The 20,661-nt window shown below is 39.8% G+C and overlaps 1 protein-coding gene across 1 annotated transcript in view; it reads left to right on the top strand.

The window, feature by feature from the left end:
* LOC110963193 (CMP-N-acetylneuraminate-beta-galactosamide-alpha-2,3-sialyltransferase 1-like) overlaps positions 1-12,222 on the top strand; it is a 92,541-nt gene extending 80,319 nt beyond the window's left edge. The window contains exons 5-7 of the mRNA XM_022211424.2: positions 1,787-1,832; positions 7,165-7,284; positions 7,566-12,222. Of these exons, the coding sequence (XP_022067116.1) occupies positions 1,787-1,832; positions 7,165-7,284; positions 7,566-7,739 (340 nt within the window). The 3' untranslated portion in view covers positions 7,740-12,222. The remainder of the gene's footprint in view (positions 1-1,786; positions 1,833-7,164; positions 7,285-7,565) is intronic.
* The last annotated feature ends 8,439 nt before the right edge of the window (positions 12,223-20,661 follow it).

Genomic DNA, 20,661 nt, shown 5'->3' with positions numbered 1-20,661 from the left:
CCCTCTCAGTGACCCGTAATCATTAGCTTGATTACTGGACATCCAGGGAAAAAAATGAAGCCAGCGCCAATTAATGCCACTGCCAATAACTCAATCAAGCCAAAATGCTAGTTGGTGGAAGTATCCAAACAAATACTGCCTATAAATGTGCAGTTGTCTTCCAACCCTGCCAAAGCAATCATTCTGCATCATTAAATTTCACTTTACTGCCAGTAATATCAGCATTAGCCCGACAGCCATTCGATGTTAACTGAGTGCTGTGAATTATTTTGTTACATTTTCTGGTCTTGTTAAATAAAATGAGGCTCTATGGAGGCACAGAACTGTGTAAATGGACACGGAACAGGCTATTGTTGGACCACATTCACATTCAGCGCTTTGATTAGTAAAAACTTGAAATGTACGAGTGTTTTTATGCAGAAATGTATCCAGTGTGTGAAAGGCCTTGACATGTGACGCACACCAGGTCATTTTCATGCTGATTCGCGACAAAACTGAGTTATAGCAGACGGTATATTCTTTGAATTTTAAACAGACATATTGCTGCGGTGGTAATAGCTTTGATAAATCTGTCTTTAATTAGACACATTTGTCTGGACTGTAATTGCTTTCCATTATTGCCATTAGTATGCTATCCGTCTGATTTCAACGTCTGCACAGACAAAGTGTCCAATTTACATGCACTTTTAATAGATTTTTTTAGGCTCTTTAGTCATGAAAACGACATACGTACAATTTTTACATGCTGTGTCGCTTCCATATGCCAAGAAAACCTTATTCTTGAAACGAAATTAAAATGAACCACTGTGTTCCTTTCTCTGTACTTATACGCATTCTCCTTCCATTTAATTTATCCAGTCAAATCAAATATATTGGCTATGAACTTTTTGTTACACAAATGTAGATGTCTAGTTAATGGGAAGGATAATATTTTACTATTACTGTTCTTTTTTTGTGGAGGAGAAGTTGTGGCAGATTGGTTTCCTTCATATTATGTTGCCATCTTGTGTTTTTATTATGGACGCTGTGGTCTTAGGAGTCCTGTAAAGACACTTTTCATACGCAAACTGAACGTGCTGGGCACACATCTATTTAAAGTCTTGGCTAACAGCTCCTCGTGGGATCCTGTAATGATGACTGGTGCAAAATCGGGGGAAAAAAAACAAAAAAAACTTTATCGTGACATGTTGCTGTGATGGGCTGCTCAGTGGAGTAGTGGTTAGCACTTTCGCCTTGCAGCAAGAATCCCGGGGTGGGCCTGGTATCTTTCTGCATGGAGTTTGCATGTTCTCCCTGTGCATGCGTGGGTTTTCTCCGGGTACTCCGGCTTCCTCCCACAGTCCAAAAATATGCTGAGGTTAATTGATTACTCTAAATTGCCCGTAGGTGTGAATGTGAGTGTGATTGTTCGTCTGTGTATGTAGCCCTGTGACAGACTGTCCAGGGTGTCCCCTGCCTTCGCCCGAGTCAGCTGGGATAGGCTCCAGCACCCCCCGCGACCCCAGTGAGGATAAAGCGGTGTATAGAGAATGGATGGATGGATGTTGCTGTGATGGCTTCGAAATCTGCTCATGGTAGTTAATTGGCTTTCCTCACGCAGGTGTAATGAGGATGGATACTGGGCGTTTATTTTTAGACATCGTCACTTACATGTGATCTAAATCATGCATGCTTTTAGTGTGAATTGCTGGTTACAGAGTTGTTTTCAGCAAACATTTCAGGTTGTTGTTTTTTTTAGACTATTCAAGGCAACATTTTAAGCTCCTGTTATTTTCTGTTGTTACAGAACGTATTTACCTGTTATGTCCAGGATAAAGGCAAACAAAGATAAGGTAAGCTTTGTGTGTCTGTGTACTGATACATACCACAATACTACCAGGTATTACATTGATTTTATCTGCAGATGTTTCCCCTTTTCATGATAGCATTAAGAGTAAACAGATACTGTTTCCTATTCTAAACCTCATTTGAGACTCCTGCTGTATTAAGTATATTTTGCCATTAAAATCCTAAACTGTTAAAATCCTAAACTTATAAATGAAATCCAAAACTTATAAATGAAAAATATATATAACTGTCCAGGTATACATTCTTAGTTTTAAATCCCACAAAACAGCTTCAACAAATCGAAAGTGGTATAAAACAAATACAGAAATTAAAAGTAGTAATTAAAAATATATCAATAAAAAGCAAACACAAAAATGTACTAAAACCTTCATTCAGCCTTCCATGGGTTTTCGACTGAGTTAAATCCACCAGGTTTATGCAGTAAATGCTCATTAATGGAATGTCTGAAATGAAAACATCGACAAGTTCACACAACAAGAGACAACATATTTAGGGGCATGGCTGTGAAGTCAAATAATTTGCCGTCGGAATGGTTTCCAGTATTCGGGTTGCAATGAACACTGGAAACCACTACTAACACAAGTAATGATATGAAATGTTGGCCACTCTAATGCATTGATAGGTTGAGAAAGAGAGCTGAAATATTACTACAACAAGCTCATACGCCTGTGGGTACTTGGATATTTGCTTATTTGAAGGCGTTACAGTGGGTGTGTTAAAGGGGTAAAGGGGCCCACTGAGGCTGCGTATCATATGCATATTTGTGCTGCGACACTGCTGCTGATTATTCCACATTGCTGCTGTGTGCCACATAGAAACGGCATGCCATGTGTCTTCTGCTGACAAGTGCCATTTTCACGGCAATGAACCCTGTAAAGAATGTGGTGTGAGCGCTGTAACATTATACAGAAAGATAACCATTCTCTGTAGGCAGCCGTTACTGATGTGTTGAAGGCTACATTTTTCTGGTAGCTAATAGGCTGTAATTCAATATTGCACATTATTCAGATATGCACAGAGAAGGCAGGCAGAACAAATATATAAAACATCCACATTTCGACAGTAAGGCGTGTGAATGTGAACAAATAGCTATGTCCTTTGGTTTCAGTCCAACCTGCAGACATTCATATGTGCTAATGTAGATCAGCTTCATAATATCTGGTGCTGTTTATTTAAACCTTAATGAAGCAGCTGAAGTTTGAAACCATCTTAAAAAACATGTAAAACGGACTCTCAAAATGTTGTCAGATTTAATTTATTTACGTCTGTTTTTACGTAATCAAGTACATGCTAAATATTACATGATGTTTTTGGAAGCTAAGAATATACAATTAATATACAGCATGTTGGTGAATGAATGGAAGTAGAAAACAATTTCTACTTCCGACAAACAACGGATAATAAGACAATTTCAAAAGCCATGCCTTCGTCTGCTCCTATTCTCATTTCTCAGCTTGTGCGTCCTCGATTCCTTTCCGTTCCGTCCGTCTTCCCAAAGACAAGCAGTCGAAGCTTGGAGAAAGGAGTCGAGGCAACATTTAACAAACTGGGATGTCCTTGTGCTGGAGCTGTCGATTTTAAAGCAATTAAACATGATGTGTGGCACAGCTGCATTATCTGTCCGTTGTGTTTTTTATAGACTTATCTCCTGGATTTAATTACCCCTGTCAGGCGAGCAGAACAGTTTTCATGACAACTTACAGTATAAATTTACTTTCAATTCACAACGTGGCAGAATGTGATGAGAAGGTGCAGATGAGTGCTTTGAAGTGTAAAACGCTCACATAACACCGAGCAGTACTACACAAATAGAGCGACAGAAATTATTATTTGTTCGTCCTGCTCCCGCCATGGTTTGTCGGTTCCTGCTGTGGTTCACACCTCTTTTTATGCAGGTCAAAAAGACTTCTGCATTGGAGACGACTGTGCATCATCCTCTGGCAAACCTCAGGATGCCTTCTAGGAATTGAGACCGTCTTGATTGATTTCCGGGTCACAGGCAGGACAACAGAGGAGATGAGGAGGCTCAAAGTAGAGAAATGAGATATGAGATGAGCCTCTGGTTTAATCCAGAGCCAGATGTTTTTGTGACAAACAGACTGAGGTTGCGGCTTTGCATTGCCTAGTATAGTTATTACTCCCCCAAGGAGCGTCGCAGTTGTGTAATGATCGGTGTATGTTTGTCCGTCTGTCTGTCTGTCCATTTGCAACATCACCCAAAAACAAACTAACGGATTTGGATGGAATTTTCAGCCAAGGTCAGAGATGGCACAAGGCCCAAGTGATTAGATTTTGCCAGTCGAGTAGAGCTAGTGAAATACCACGTGTTGCCACAAAAAGAAATCCTTTGCACAAATGGGATTACACTGATATGGATGGAAATGTTGTGTTCCAATGTAACACTTGGCAAATTTCCACGGACGTTACCAAAAAGGCCAAGCATTTAGTAAGCTCAACTAATGCCTTAAACCTTTATTGTCAAAATCATCAAATTTATTTTGATACAAAGCACCATGGACAATAAGAGGCATTCTAGTCTGAATCCCCGGATTTGTTAAAGATTTTTACATCTTTGCAAGATGCAGCACGACGCCAATGTACACACGTGGACAAAATTGTTGGTACCCCTCAGTTAAAGGAGGAAAAACCCACAATTCTCACTGAAATCACTTGAATCTCACAAAAGTAACAATAAATAAAAATTTATTGAAAATTAAATAATCAAAATCAGCCATCACTTTTGAATTGTTGATTAACATAATTATTTAAAAAAACAAACTAATGAAATAGGGCTGGACAAAAATGATGGTACCCATAACTTAATATTTTGTTGCACAACCTTTTGAGGCAATCACTGCAATTAAACGATTTCTGTATTTGTCAATGAGCGTTCTGCAGCTGTCAACAGGTATTTTGGCCCACTCCTCATGAGCAAACAGCTCCAGTTGTCTCAGGTTTGATGGGTGTCTTCTCCAAATGGCATGTTTCAGCTCCTTCCACATATGTTCAATGGGATTCAGATCTGGGCTCATAGAAGGCCACTTTAGAATAGTCCAACGTTTTTCTCTCAGCCATTCTTGGGTGTTTTTGGCTGTGTGTTTTGGATGGTTGTCCTGTTGGAAGACCCATGACCTGCGACTGAGACCAAGCTTTCTGACACTAGGCAGCACATTTCTCTCCAGAATGCCTTGATAGTCTTCAGATTTCATCGTACCTTGCACACTTTCAAGACACCCTGTGCCAGATGCAGCAAAGCAGCCCCAAAACATTACTGAGCCTCCTCCATGTTTCACCGTAGGGACAGTGTTCTTTTCTTCGTATGCTTGGTTTTTGAGTCTACGAACATAGAGTTGATGTGCCTTACCAAAAAGCTCCAGTTTGGTCTCATCTGTCCAAAGGACATTCTCCCAGAAGCTTTGTGGCTTGTCAACATGCATTTTTGCAAATTCCAGTCTCGCTTTTTTATGAGTTTTTTTCAGCAGTGGTGTCCTCTTTGGTCGTCTCCCATGAAGTCCACTTTGGCTCAAACAACGACGAATGGTGCGATCTGACACTGATGTACCTTGGCCTTGGAGTTCACCTTTAATTTCTTTGGAGGTTGCTCTGGGCTCTTTGGATACAATTCCAACGATCCGTCTCTTCAATTTGTCATCAATTTTCCTCTTGCGGCCACGTCCAGGGAGGTTGGCTACTGTCCCGTGGGTCTTGAACTTCTGAATGATATGAGCCACTGTTGTCACAGGAACTTCAAGCTGTTTAGAGATGGTCTTATAGCCTTTACCTTTAAGATGTTTGTCTATAATTTTTTTTCGGATGTCCTGGGACAATTCTCTCCTTCGCTTTCTGTTGTCCATGTTCAGTGTGGTACACACCTTTTCACCAAACAGCAGGGTGACTACTTGTCTCCCTTTAAATAGGCAGACTGACTGATTATGAGTTTGGAAACACCTGTGATGTCAATTAAATGACACACCTGAGTTAATCATGTCACTCTGGTCAAATAGTTTTCAATCTTTTATAGAGGTACCATCATTTTTGTCCAGGCCTGTTTCATTAGTTTGTTTTTTTAAATAATTATGTTAATCAACAATTCAAAAGTAATGGCTGTTTTTGATTATTTAATTTTCAATAAATTTTTATTTATTGTTACTTTTGTGAGTTTCAAGTGATTTCAGTGAGAATTGTGGGTTTTTCCTTCTTTAACTGAGGGGTACCAACAATTTTGTCCACGTGTGTAACTATGACGAAAAGTGACCACTTCACATGTTTGTGATTCTCCTGCAAATCGACCGCTGCAGACTTATTGGGACTTACCAGAAATCATACAACTACTGAGCAATCTTGGTGGAGTTATCGCTACTATTTGATGTAGTCCTATACCAGTACCAAGCATAGCAGTGGACCATTCACACTCGCTATGCTCTAGCTGTTTATGTCAGTCTTTCAGAAATATCTAATTCAAGTCAAATGAATCTCCTATCACTGACCTGCATGAATAAAGGCTGAATGAAAATGCAGCTGTTGCATTTTAAGTTGCACCAGCCTCAACTGTACACCATTTGAAAGCACAAAGACGCACTGCTCAAACCTTCGTTTTAAGATTCCTTACTTTGTAGTTAGAGTGCATACACAACACAACGGTGCTTTCTTACCTTTTCTTTCCTCTTTAGTAACACATTCTCTTTGAGTCATCAGGTGCTGTCTTCATTGCAAGAATCCAACAAACAAAATGCTCCTTTTGTAGCAAAACAACAAATAGAAAGGTTGGGAGGTGGATGTTAAGGGGTTAAGGACATATCAAGCAAAAGTTTGCCCCCGAGTCATGTGTTAGATCTCTTTTATCTAGAAACCAAAGCTCTTTAATTGAGAGCAAGTGTTCTTCCTGTGACCACTGAAGCTGGTCGATTCCATAATACTGAGGAGGAAAACACATTGTGTGAGCTGTGTGATCAGGGTGAAGGAGAAAAAAGGGAAGCTTATTTTGCTTTTGGGCTGTGCAAAGTATGATTTAGGAAAGTTAATTTTCCATGAAATGACTTGACAAAACCAAAAAAAATATCCTTGCTTCTCATAGTGTTTGTTTCATTTTGATGTGTGTAAGTATACACCATCACTCACTTTCCTCTGTACCAGAAAGATTTCCCTTTATTTGAACTGGTCCAAACCATTAAAAACTGCCTCAGTCTTTTTATTGGAGAGATGTGTTATTTATGTAACTGTAGCTGTGAATGCAGTTCAGATTACAGAGCTGAATCCTTTTCTATGGTGTCAATAAATCGAGTTCTAAAAATATAAATTCCTCTGACTCTTTTGCAGGTGTTGATTTACAGTCCAACATTTTTCAAATATGTCTACGAATCGTGGCTTGAGGGTCACGGACGATATCCTTCGACCGGCTTCCTCAGCCTGCTGCTCGCTCTTCACATATGTGATGAGGTAAGTTCAACTAATAAGTAACAGAAGTGATCTCGACAAACAAGAGGGGCTCAGATTCCTCAGTTGAGTGGACATGTGGAACTGTGCAAGAACACCATGTGTGATGCCATGTTGCATTCTCAGAATTCCACTGTGATGCGTTTTGAAAAAGAAGGAAACACAAGCATGAAGATCTGAGCTGAAAGCTGAACAAAACCCACAGTTGGATGAATGTGCTAAACTTGTGTGGGTGATGTTTCACAGTGGTGACGTCGTGCTCTTTTTAACGTTGTCTGCTCCAGGTCAGTGTGTTCGGATTCGGTGCGGACCAGTATGGAAACTGGCACCACTACTGGGAGGAGAACCATCTGGCTGGAGCCTTCCGACACACGGGAGTCCATGATGGAGATTACGAATATAATGTCACCCTGCTGCTGGCGGACAAGCACAAAATCCGAATGTTTAAAGGCAGATAATAGGAAGCCCGTATGTGCAGTGGGATGACCACCAAATGAACCTCAGCAGCCTTTCAATGCTTGTTACTGTCCAGTAGAATGTGTTTTTTTTCATGGTTTCCAAAGACATTTTCCCATGAGCTACTCTAGTCCATCCTGTTTTCTGCTGTGTGCGTAACAAATGTTTAACAAATGTCACTGACAAATCAGCAGAGGTTTTGTCTCTGTGTCCAGACGCAGACTAGGACATACCATCAACACAACACTGCCACTTTGTGTAACCTCTGAGCTCAACTCAAATGCATCTGGGACTGAATGCAGAGGAGGACAAGAGAAGAAGATGTCTGTCGAGCATGCTATACGCAAAATATTATGTAGTATGTGTATACGCCATGTGTTCTTTTATTTCTGTAGCCATGGCCACCTTAAGCTTTGTATGTTAATGTTCGTGGTTGCAAAATAAGTGATCAAAGTGTCAGAACTAAACAGTTGATGTAGGGACATGGTGATGGGGATTTTGTGCAGAATTGATCATTGTTAGTTATGCAAAAAGAGCCTCTAGTGGAAGCTTTTTAAACTTCATAACCAGCAAACATAAAAGCATTTTAAATGTCATAATGAACCCCTATAGACTGCGCTGTAAATACCATATATAAATTTCCACAATATGGCAGTGGAGGTATTTTACATTGTAATAAATGTGAGAGAGAATCAGCTCTTTTTTCATCACACTGATCGATTTTGACATAAAGTACCCGCACCGCAGAGCTACTTGCATCCTGCTTGTCTGATTGCAGCTGTAAAATATAGTTCGACGAGGCTGAAGGGACACTTAAAATCAAGGCCAAAATCAGCCGCAAACAACATATTTTACTACAATGTGACATTTATAGAATGTCCACAGGGTTGTAGCCAGTTTGGGGTTTTTTTTTTAGAAATACTGAAGTCATGAGCCCAAGTTTCCTAACACATTGTCATCCCTTCTTAGAAAGTTTCTATCTCATCGTAAAGATAACATCTCATTATTCAGTGATTATTTATTTTGGCCTTATTTGTGTATTCACTGAACTTTGTATTTCCTGTAAATTTTATTGCTCACTATATGAAGGCTGTTTCAATGCCATTATGCCAGAAGCAAAATTCAATCAAACCTTGCTGACCTGAAGTCAGCAAGTGAATAGTCAGTTTGAAATATGAGGTCAGAAATTCACATCTTTTGTGTGTCTTTTGTACGTCTTTACCCAATCAGCTATCATGACTCCAGGCATGGCAACACTTGACTGTTGGTCAGTTGTTGCTACTATGACCCAGACTGAAATATGTCAACAACACACTTTGCATATATAAAATTCTGTACAGAGATTTGTGGTCCCAAGAGGATTTGACATATTGACTTTGTTGATCTCTGAATTTTCCTCTAATGCCACAAATAAATCAAGCTTTGTGGTTTTGAGTAAAGAACTACTAGATGGATTGCCACAAATTTATGTAGGTGAACTGTAGCAGCTTTGGTGACCTCTTTATTTACTGTCTATCTCAAAATTAATGTCCAATACTTTGGCATCTGACTTATTATCTGCAGAACTAATTACATCTCTATTAGCTGTCTTTTTTAGTTGTGCTCATTAAAACATACTAGCATGCTAACATGCTAAACTACTGTTTGGTGGTAAATATGGTACAAATTCACTATGCTGAGCTTCATCCTATCAGTAATGTCACAGTGAACATTTTGGCATGTTGACATTAGCATTTAGACATATTCTGTATGTAAGAGATGGACAGAGCCATTGTGACTTCACCCACTGGTTTGCGTAATACTGTTTTGTATCCTCCAGTTTGAAATTTGGACATCATGGTCTTTAGGAAAGGGACATGATGAGCGAGTGGAGGATCGGACAGAACTTAGAGACACTACATAGGCCTATAAGGACGTGACCTGTCAATCACAAGTCAGCCATTACCTAAAGCCATTACCTTGTTTTATCATTTATTTTATTACAACTGAGAACGCAATTTACAAAATGAACACCATCCTGTATTGAAGGGAATTTAAAAGCAGGAATTGAAACCTTATACTCATTTGTAAAATTTTTAATGAGGTAACAGATTAAGTGAGATGTAGGATCATTTTCTCATAGGGTTCTATATAAGCTGACTTTTTTGTTTGTTTGTTTTAAACCGGAGGACACGCCCCCTGCTGGCTGTTAGGAAGAATGCAGGTCTGAGGCAATTTTGCATTGATTTCAGTTTTCATACTTGGAGACTATGTGCATCTTTTATATACAGGCAATTATCTCAAACCACCTGTTAAAGCCTAAAATGGACATAGCTTATTGGTTGCTAGTACACAGTATGTAATGTCATTGCCCTCTGTGCAGCCATGATCACCCATGTCCTGGTAAACAGGTTACATTGTACAACTGAACTAAAAGGAAACGTGTTTGATTACTTCATTCATAGTTTCAATGTTTGATGCTTGATGTTTTTCAAAATCCATTGGATCCTGAAGAACTCTACTAGAGATCTGCAGCAAAGTGTGGAATGTGAATTGTGTTAAAACATGACTGAAAGTTTGTAATACTAAAGGTGTAACACAAACAGCAGGTTCTTTACCATTTATAATGGACACCTAATATATGATACAGCCTAAACAGGGGTGCCTTACCATTCGAATCAATGACGTACTGTACATTTTTGGTGTACATTGTGACATACATTTTTAAATAAAGGTAGGTGTCAAGTGCCTTTAATGAGAGTTTTCAAACCTTAATTTGACCATCAGATTAGAGAAATTTATGTTATTGTTGTGTATACAGTGTAAATTTTAAGCATTCATATGCATGTACATAGAGCCATCTTAATAGTACCCATCTTTAGTATTTGTCAGTAAGATGTCAACATGTTTGCAGTTTTAAAAAGGCTCCTCCATGTTTTGTCTCAGCTTTAAATTATGAGCGGCACTTGCTGAACTTGTTTTATATGTGTGAACACTGAACCGAATGGATCCCACAAGCACTTATACTGCTCTCATTTTCACCCAGAAATGTCTGATCTGAAATGCTGTAGGTATTTGTTCAGACTCATCAGGCTTTGAGTTGTTCCATGTGCCTTGAAACATGGTGGGGACATTTGCCTGGTCAGTGTCTTCATCTGAGAGCAGGTCGATAAGGCAAAGACAAACCACAACATGTGTTCAGTTCAAATTTTGGTCTGCCACCTTGTATACATGTTGTACAGCTGTCACAGAAGACAACAGTTTTGTCTGTTTGTTCTTCAGGGAATACTGTCACCTAGTGGACAAGAACATGTATCAGCATTAATGTCACTCAATTTCTACATTAAAAGATTGAAGTGATGACTTTGTGTTGACTGACACTTTTAAAACTGTTTAATCTGATTACAAATGCTGCTACACACCTCTATCTGATTTACTATCTAAAATCCTGATTATTAAATAGTGAGTTAGCAATCAAATAAATTACACACACAAACACACACTAGCATATATAGTATATATATATATATATATATATATATATATATATATATATATATATATATATATATAATTATTATTATTATTATTATTATTATTAGAAAACCCTTGTGCAATGATGTTAGCACATGAAAAAGGTATGAGTTTACATGGAAAAAATTAAATCGAATGGAATGGTAGTGCATATACACAAACATACACACGTATTTTTTGCGTATTTTCTATTTTTGTTCAGGTCAGTGACACTGACTTGTGTGGGAGAGATGGATGATGAAAACCTGAATTATTCAGTTATTCTGGACTCCCACAGTGCAGTAAAATACAACTGGAGCTTTCTTTTTTTTTTTTTTTTTTTTTTTTGCTGAAATGTGTGAAAAGGACAAGGAGGTTAATTATTTATAAATAATACATTTCATGAATTTTGAGTAGGCAGAGTGTAATTTGGATCACTAGTAGCTTATAAATGGAAAGGTATCCACATTGAAATACTTCAGTCTACAGCGGTGGAGACAAGTTAAATACATCCCAGTGCGCGATTTGGAAAGAAAGGTGTCACATTCATTTCATTGTTTCGACACAGTAATACAACTGTTTCTTTTTTTTTTTAAAAATCTGCTTTCATGTCACAGTAGGATTCTGTTTGTCTTTGTGGACATCAGCTCACCTTTAACATGTATCTTATTTCTCTTTTTTTTTTTTAAATCAGTCAGAAACAAGGTCAGTAATCAGTCTAAATCAGTTAGGGAGTATACAAATGAATGCCCTTCTTGATGTGATTATTTGTTTTGTCCACCTTTACAGTGAATACTTCATAGTAATAAAAAAGTGAATGAAGCAGGTTTCTGAGGTTGCTGTTACTTGTTTCTGCCTAATTTACAGCAAAACTGTTGCTGCTTTGCTTTCATATACGTGCTTTGAAGAAATAATCAGTGTTATTAACATAAAAACACAATGTGGTTCTACGAGGATGTAGAGTTTGATATAAATAATGAATGGTAAGCAGGATGTGTGTGTGTGGTTTTGTTTTTTTTTGCATTATATGCTGAAGTGAGACTGAATCTAAGATACAGTTGTTATTCTTAAGAACTGTCCCTCATGCTGTGAAACTGAGGCAGCTCAGTCTTTCACAGCATGGCTTCACAACAGCTGCTTTCTAGTTTCCCTTTTACAACTTGGTGCGATTGCTGATTCAGAAATCATATTTCATTAATAGCTTTACACTTTTCTAAGACCCCAGATGTTTTTTCGTATACTTTCCTTAAACAGCACAGTTGTTGGGTGTTGTTGTGAGGTATAGAATGCGTCAGTGGCAATGAAATCATATTCATCTCCATTGTGTTTGCAGTTCAGTCTTCATGTTCTATATACATCACATAAAATTTGAAAATGCTCAGTTGGGCCTATTGATTATCTATATTTAAGCTCATAGTAATGACATGGAAAGTTTTAGATCACACTTTACAGTATGTAATTAACCACGCCCGACGGGTACGTCGGCGGGATTATTGCATTCGGTGCGGTATCTGGCTGGGTAAGTATGTATGTATGTATGTATGTGCGTATGTCCGGTCCAATATCTCTGCAACCGCTGAAGTCAGGATAATCAAACTTGGCGCTGAAGATCAGTCTAAGGTCCCCTGCTCAGTTGTGGAGTTACAGGTCAGCAGATCAAGTAGGGAGGGAGATACGTACGATGATCAAAATTGATACATACTGCATCAGTTGTATAGGGAGGACAGGGTTTTCGCCAGCAGAGGGCGTGGTTCTGCCCTCTACTGAGGGCTCATCTAGTTTACTCTGCAGCTATTTTATTTACAGGGCTGTACAAACATTTATGCACATTAGTTTAGATTCCTACCCATCATGCAATACCATCAGGGAGGCGTATGATCTGTGCCAAATTCATTCTGCAGCAGGACAGTGAGCCCAAACATACAGTCTCAGTCATAAAGAACCGTGTTCTGAATAAACAAGGAGTCCTGCAACAGATGGCATGGCCCCCACTGAGCCCTGATCTCAACATCATAGACTCAGCCTGGAATATACCAAGACACAGAGGAACTGTAGCAAGTTTTCAGAGATGCAGGAACAGGTGTCCTGGTATCCGAATGCTTGAAGCACATACAACATGACTGCAACATGCACAGTTTGATTCCAAGAAGAACTATGTTGCATGTTGTTCCTCTTTCTCTTTCCTTCTTTTCTGATTGAAATTTTTTTAAAAAAAGTCTCAGTCTCAATTTCCGGTTGTGTAAAAAGATACAATTCATCCATCCATTCCGTTACCAATTAACCTCTGCATGTTTTTGGACTGTGGGAGGAAGCTGGAGTACCCAGAGAAAACCCACGCATGGAGAGGGAGGACATGTTAATTAAATGCAGAAAGATCCCAGGCCCGAGTTGGGATGAAGATTTTTAAAATTCTCATTACTGCACTCTTATCAATCACACCTATAATATGACGTTGATTGTTGGTGCTACAAGATATTTTCTGATTTCCAAATGTGCAGCATGTGTCAGATGTAGTGAGGGAGATGGGGTTGAGGAAACAATGTGAAGCTCGGTGGAAGATATGCGTTGAGCTATTAACAAATAGGTTATTCATGTTAAACAAAACTGATGGGAAAGAAAGATATTCATATGGGATAAACACATTTTTGGATGCTGTTCCCAAAATGTGGCATGTGTATTTTTAATTTTTTTTCCTACGATGAAAAGCAGAGCATTTGTTTACTCAGAGACTGCATTTATTCAAAGCAAAGGGCAGTGTGCTCATGATATATGGACTAAACCAAAACTACATACATTTAGGATGACTTCAAATGAATATGGTACGGAAAATTATGTGTGTAATTTTCAGAAAGAGCTACATGATTAGCAGGAAATATGAATTAAAATTAAACTAAGATAAATCACAATGAAAGAAACACAGAGTGCTGCACTGGGTCAACAACAATACTGCTGATAGAAAACACGATGAAAATACAAAATTAGGTGCACTGCAAGCATTTATTAGTAAAGAGGAAAAATAATGACTGTCCAGATTTTATTAATGGAAGTCCTTCGTGTTGCTCAGCAGTCCAAAGAACATCTGAGGCACTCTGATGTTAAATCTAAAAATACCTTAATAATACACACTCTGAGTTTTAATCAGACACTGTGATACTCTTGGACGGCTTGTCAATATAAAAGACTTTCATCATTAAGAAGTTGGACAGATATTTTTTCTTCTTTAATATCCTAAATTATAATCAATGAAATATATCTGGACGTGCTGGACTTTTGTTAGGTCAAATTACAAATACTGAAAAAAATAAAAGTCTTTTAATTTTTAAATTTTGTCCAGCACATCCACAGATGCTTGATTGGATTGAGATCTGGGGAATTTGGAGGCCAAGTCAACACCTCAAACTGGTTGTTGTGCTTCTCAAAGCATTGTTGGGCCATTTTTGCTTCTTGGCACAGCATATTATCCTGCTGAAAGAGGCCACAGCCATCATGGAATACCTTTTCATGAAAGGGTGTACATGGTCTGCAACAATGCTCAGATAGGTCTTAAGTCTCAAAGCAACATCCACCTGGATGGCAGGACCCAAGGTTTGCCCAAAGCATCACACTGCCTCCGCCGGCTTGCCTTCTTCCCATAGTGCATCCTGGTACCATGGGTTCCCCAGGTAAACGAAGCATCCAGCAATCCACATGATTTAAAAGAAAACGTCATTCATCAGAACAGGCTGCCTTCTTCCTTTGCTTCGTGGTCCAGTTCTGATTGTTGCATGGGCACCCTGACTGTGATGCACTGTGTATTCTGACACCTTTCTAGCAGAACCACGATTAACTTTTTCAGCAATTTGAGCAACAGCAGATCATCTGTTGAATCGGATTACACTGGCCAGCCTTCGCTTCCCACGTGTATCACTGAGCCTTGGACTCCCATGACCCTGTCACTGGTTCACCATTGTTCATTCCTTGAACTACTTTTGATAGATGCTACAGTGTCATTCCCTTCACCTGTCAGTGGTCATAATGTTATGCCTGATCGGTGTATATACAACACAAAGTCTAGTAGATTTAGCACTAATATAGAGGTGTCCAACCATAAACACCGTAAGCCCATAATGTACTGTATGTTATACGCTATAATGCATGGAAGTCTGCTGGCCTGGCAGTCATTGCATGTAATTAAATTGACATGCATGGAAATCTTGCGGACCTTGCTGCCATTGTATTCACATTATGAATCATCATGACTGAACAAGACACCATTTAAAATGCTCAGCATGTCCCTTTGATTATATGAGGACTTTTATATGAGTCATAAAATGACTCTAAGTGCCAAAATGTCATTTCCTGCAGCCATTATACAGCACTGATATAGATTTTACATCCTCTTTATCATATGGTTTTGAAACGTGCTTATGCATAATCCAGCCACGTTCAGTCATACCACAGTGTTAATATACTCCATTACAATTATGGTCTTGTATCCAGAATTTTATGTACCATCAGTGTTTCTTAGTAATGACAAAAATGAAGTGATCATTATGCAGAAGCAACCCCTCCAGTGTGTGGTATTATATGTACATACAGTAGTTAAATATCCGTATGTAACATTTAAATGCTGCACTTGGTTAAGTTCATGTCAACATTAAGCTGCATTCAATAAGAATGACTCAGTGGAATACCTCAAGGTTAGTTTCAGTATCCTACTTGAACAAATGGACCAAGCAGAATGCATAAATAATGAAAATTTGAAGAAATAAATAACACATTCCACTTATAAATAAACACTGTATTGCAACTACGTTCTCAACTGTTGCTTCCCAAGTCAAGAATCAACTTTAACCCTAAAAGTACAAAAAGAAAGAAAAAATCAGAACTCTCGAAATATTGTGGCGGCAGGGTCATCTCCATCGGATCATGTGATATGATCGGAAGCTCCAACAGTTCTACTGAACACTTTGTGATGAAATAGAGTCAAAATTTTGGGGTCACCCAGGCAATTTCATGTTTTCCATGAAAACTCACACTTTTTTTCATGTGCTGACATAATTTTCGAACCATCAGTTAGCCTCTCTGTCAGGCCAGCAACTGCTGGTCCCAGATAGCGCTCTCTTCCTCTCCCTCCACCCTCCTCTCTCTCTCTCTCTCTAGGTGTGTTCAGCTGAGAAGTTGCAGCGGTGGGTGTTCCTCGTCTGCAATTATCAGCTGGTGCAGAAGCGGGTGGAAAGCAGTCAATCAAGCCTCTCACTCGCCACAACATAACCAGACGCCACTCAGCTCTCAGTGCTGGATTGTGACACAGTCAGTATACAGCTCACTGTTTGTTAGGCCAGCCTCTGTACCTGTTCTCTCGTGCCTCTGGTACCTCTGGTTGTCCTCTCCTGTTTCAGTTCTGGATCCATCCGCTCCTGCTTCATGCCTCCTGGTTCCTATGCCACTTCAAGCCTCCATGTTCTGATTTGAGCCAAGGAATCACTCATCTGTGCCGTACTTCCATCTGGTGTCTTCCATACCTACCTGCTGTTGCAACTTGACAATTTGTCTGCCTGTTCATTTCCTGCACCTGCAAGAAATGATTAAATTCCTCCACCAGCAAGGCATCAGCATAGACTACTGCTGACATGTTGGTCTTATAGTTTGTAAGACCTGCCTTGGGTTGTTGTCAACCTAGTGGTTCTCAAACTTTTTGTAGTCCGCTTTGACTCCTCCTCAGGTTGGCCCTGGCCACACTGTACTGTCTTGGTCATCAGCCTTGAAAGCAGAGTTCCGGGCTCTCAGCAGTGACCTCATCTCAGCTGTCATCCAGGGTTTTTGGTTGTTGTGCATCCTGATTTGCTTCTCCACTGTGACCTTGCCAGTGCAGGTCTTAATGTAAAAGAGCGCAGTCTCCATGCATTCATTCAGCTCCAGGTGATCAAAGACAGTCCATTCTGTGTTCGAACAGTCCTGCAGCTGAATGAGTGCTCTCTCTCCTGTCAGATTTCCACAGTTCTTGAGTGGTTTAACTCTAGATCAGAGATACCAACAGAAGCATGTGTACCGAGTCCCTTCCACTATGCTTTGTACACATATGACTGCGTCCCCTCCCAACGTTTTCTAGATCCGAGGGTGAAAGAACTCGATCCTCCCAAACCTCTGTCCTCTCGGCAGGCTCTCTGCGGGTGTAGAACGAGTGTCGTGAGGCTAAGGTACGCAGCGGGGCCTGAAGAGTCTGTGCGCTATATAGACATGACCTCGCTTTACCCCTATGTGAACTTCAGCTTTTCTTACCCTCTTGGTCACCCTACCATCATCCACAAAGATTTCGGTCCACCCCAAATCTACTCCGGTTTGATCAAAGCAGTTGTGTTGCCATCTTGGGGGCTCTATTTCCCTGTTTTATCGTTTAAAATGGCTCAAAGGAAATTGATGTTTACCCTCTGCTGCGCCTGCACTGAAATCAACAATCAGGAGGGTCTTTGCCATCATGACAGTAAAGCCAGAGCATTGACAAAGGTCTGGGTCACTGTCGAATTCAGGAAGGCCTTAGAGCTGGGTACCCTGGTACACGGTTGTCAAAATCACAGAGGTGTGGCACTTTGAAAGGTGTACTGACACGGTGTTTGCAGACTACATCCGTACTCTCCTTAAAGGTAAGCGGGAAGCTTCAGGCTTCCCCCTGAAGCAACAGATGAGCAGAGGAGGGAAATGTACATCAGAGAGTACAAGGCCAATCAAAATGTCCAACCGGACTCTGACAAAATAGAGCTGAACCCGGCTTAGAGACAAGTGTCTAAGCTGTGTCTGTACAGCTTCTGGGGAAAATTTGCACAGTGAACAAATCTGGTTCAAACCACTTTAATCACAGAGCCTGAAGAATTTTTCATCTTTTCAGGGAAATGTAAAATCCGATACTTCACCTTTCTCAGTGACAAAACAGGTCTGATTCAATGGTGTTACGACAGTCTGAAATTGTACAATTATTCAGAGTGCATGAAAGAGAACATTTTTTACAGTGTGATCAGAGATGGTAAGACTCCCCTTGAGCTGGGTAATTATTTAGGGGATTTGGCAGACAAGCTGGGAGTGACAGCATTCAATAATTTGTGGCTGCCGGTCCCAAGAGTTATGCCTACCTGACCAAAACACAGAAAAAAGCAGTGCTGCGTGTCAAAGGTATTATACAGACTCAGGAATGCTGCAAGCAGGTCAACTTTGACAGCATCAAACAGTTGGTAGAAGGCTACGTGCATGGCTCAAAAGGGGATGTGAGTCAAACCCCTCAATCCAGTATTATGCGTGATATAAAGGGCTTTCTGCTGAAAAACTCCACATTCCAGAAAAAGTTCAGGGTGGTGTATGACAAGAGATGTCTCTTTCATGACAGTCCAACCCTGCATTTTGGTTAGAGAAAAAAAATGTCACACCTTGCTGATATGGAGGAGATTCAGTTTGATGCCAGACTAAAAGTGTCATTTTCCTGTCTCGTGGTGGAATGTAGTGGATCTGGAGTTCTCAGTCTCCAATCTGCCTGTTTTTTTCTGTCTTTCCTCCAATGTGTTGTTGAGCTTAACCTTGCATTTTCAGTCTTTTTTACGACAGCAGAAAAAATGGATCCATGGCCTGGTTTGCTTAACTTCCGGTCATTTACGAACATGGTGGAAATCGATCCAATGCCAGAGATTATAGGTATCACAGTGTCCTCAGCAGCTACTTCAACTGTGACTTCAGTGAAAAAATACACACAGTTTAAAAAAAAAAAAAACATTGCTAATTCAGGTTTTTCTTGAAATGGAACTGAGCCTACCGTGTCCGTCCATCCTGTCTACGTGATAGCAATACTCAATTTTAGGGAATAATGAGTAAAGATGCATTCAAGTGACTGTTTCTTTTTAATCCTAAAGCACGAGGGCATTGCTGTTTGGGTTTTTTTGCTTTATTTTGTTTTGTTTTGAGTCTGTCCTCATGGATCAATCAGATTTGTCATTAGTTCAGTCCAGACTTGGATATTTTGGTCGACTCGCTAGACTCTGTACTCAAATAACTGCATGATTTCTGACTTCTTATCTTTCTCATGAAAATTGTCAAATGAGACAAGGCATCACATTTTTCTACCTTTATCAGTTGTCAACATATGTGTCACTGAATGAAGCAGGAGTTTGTAGTAACTGAAATGTCTTTAAAAATTGTAAAAGTAGGGACGCTTCAATGCAATTGTTCATACAGTGCTGTGGGCAATGTCTGACCCTGCTCTCGCTTCACAGTTTAGGAGCCTGACTTTTCTGCCTCTGTCAGGTCCATAAAGTATCTGCATGTCACACTGATACAAATACAAAGCTGTTTCATCATTATGTTTGAGGATGAGGTAGTTATGGTACCCTAATGTTAATTGTATCTCTAAGGATAATTAAAGTTTTCTAAATCTGAATCTAAAGTCTTTGTTGTTCTGAACAGCTTCCAAAATGGTAGCGGTTCAAGCAGAGGTTGCCACAAGTCCTCAAATTCATACGACCGCATTTGTGTGCCATTGTGTAGCTCGACCTCATGGCATTCTTCTTCATGTCTGGTCATTTACAACCACCGTGGCATGTATGGTCATGGTGGAAATGGATCCACGGCCTGATCTGTTGTTTAGCTTAACTTGACCACTGCTTTTCTTCTCCTTTCTTGACTTGTGAGTGAAGGAGATACACATTCTGTCTTCAGCGCTTCACAGGAGCACATGTAACCAGCCTCAGCTTTGCCATCGCTCGCTCAAGGAACCGCATATCCCATGACATCCAACATGTTCTGAGCCATGGTGAGTTCTATTTGTGGTTGTGGCCTATGTAGTGACCTATTCCATGTTCCTGTACTCCTCTTCTCATTGGTTCTCATTAACCCTTCCTCCCACACCTCATTGGATGACCGTAGCATGGGAATTTTATTTGTATATATTTTTTAAAAAAACTGATCATTTCTGGCATTTATAAATTCGTCATTTCCTTTCTTAAAAAAACCACTATAAATATTGCAGATGGAGTGCGAATAAGGAAGGAGCTATATGATGTGGCAGCCTCTGACTGGACCCCATAGTCCATTATACTCTTTTTTATCTGTTTGTCTGTGCACAAAATTACTCAAAAACGTAACAACGAATTTAGATTAACTTTTCATTGAAGGCCAGAAATGACACAGGGACCACGTCATTCCATTTTGGCATTGATGCGACTTGTAGCCTGGATCCATGAATTTGTTAAAGACTTCTGTATTATTGCAAGATAGTGGCATGGCATTACTGTAACTGTGACAAGTGAACACCACATGATTGCTATCCTACTACAAATCCACTGCTGCAGACTTATTAGAAATGATACAAGCAACAACTGAATAATTGTGGGAGTGTTTATGAGCCCCATCAATTCCCTCTGCCTGCTACATATTTAGATCAAGCGATTTGGTAACTGTACATAACATGCATAC

This window comes from Acanthochromis polyacanthus, chromosome 11 (genome assembly GCF_021347895.1).
Source record: "Acanthochromis polyacanthus isolate Apoly-LR-REF ecotype Palm Island chromosome 11, KAUST_Apoly_ChrSc, whole genome shotgun sequence".
NCBI classification, from domain to species: Eukaryota; Metazoa; Chordata; class Actinopteri; family Pomacentridae; genus Acanthochromis; species Acanthochromis polyacanthus.
This window is presented reverse-complemented; position numbering and strand designations above follow the sequence as displayed.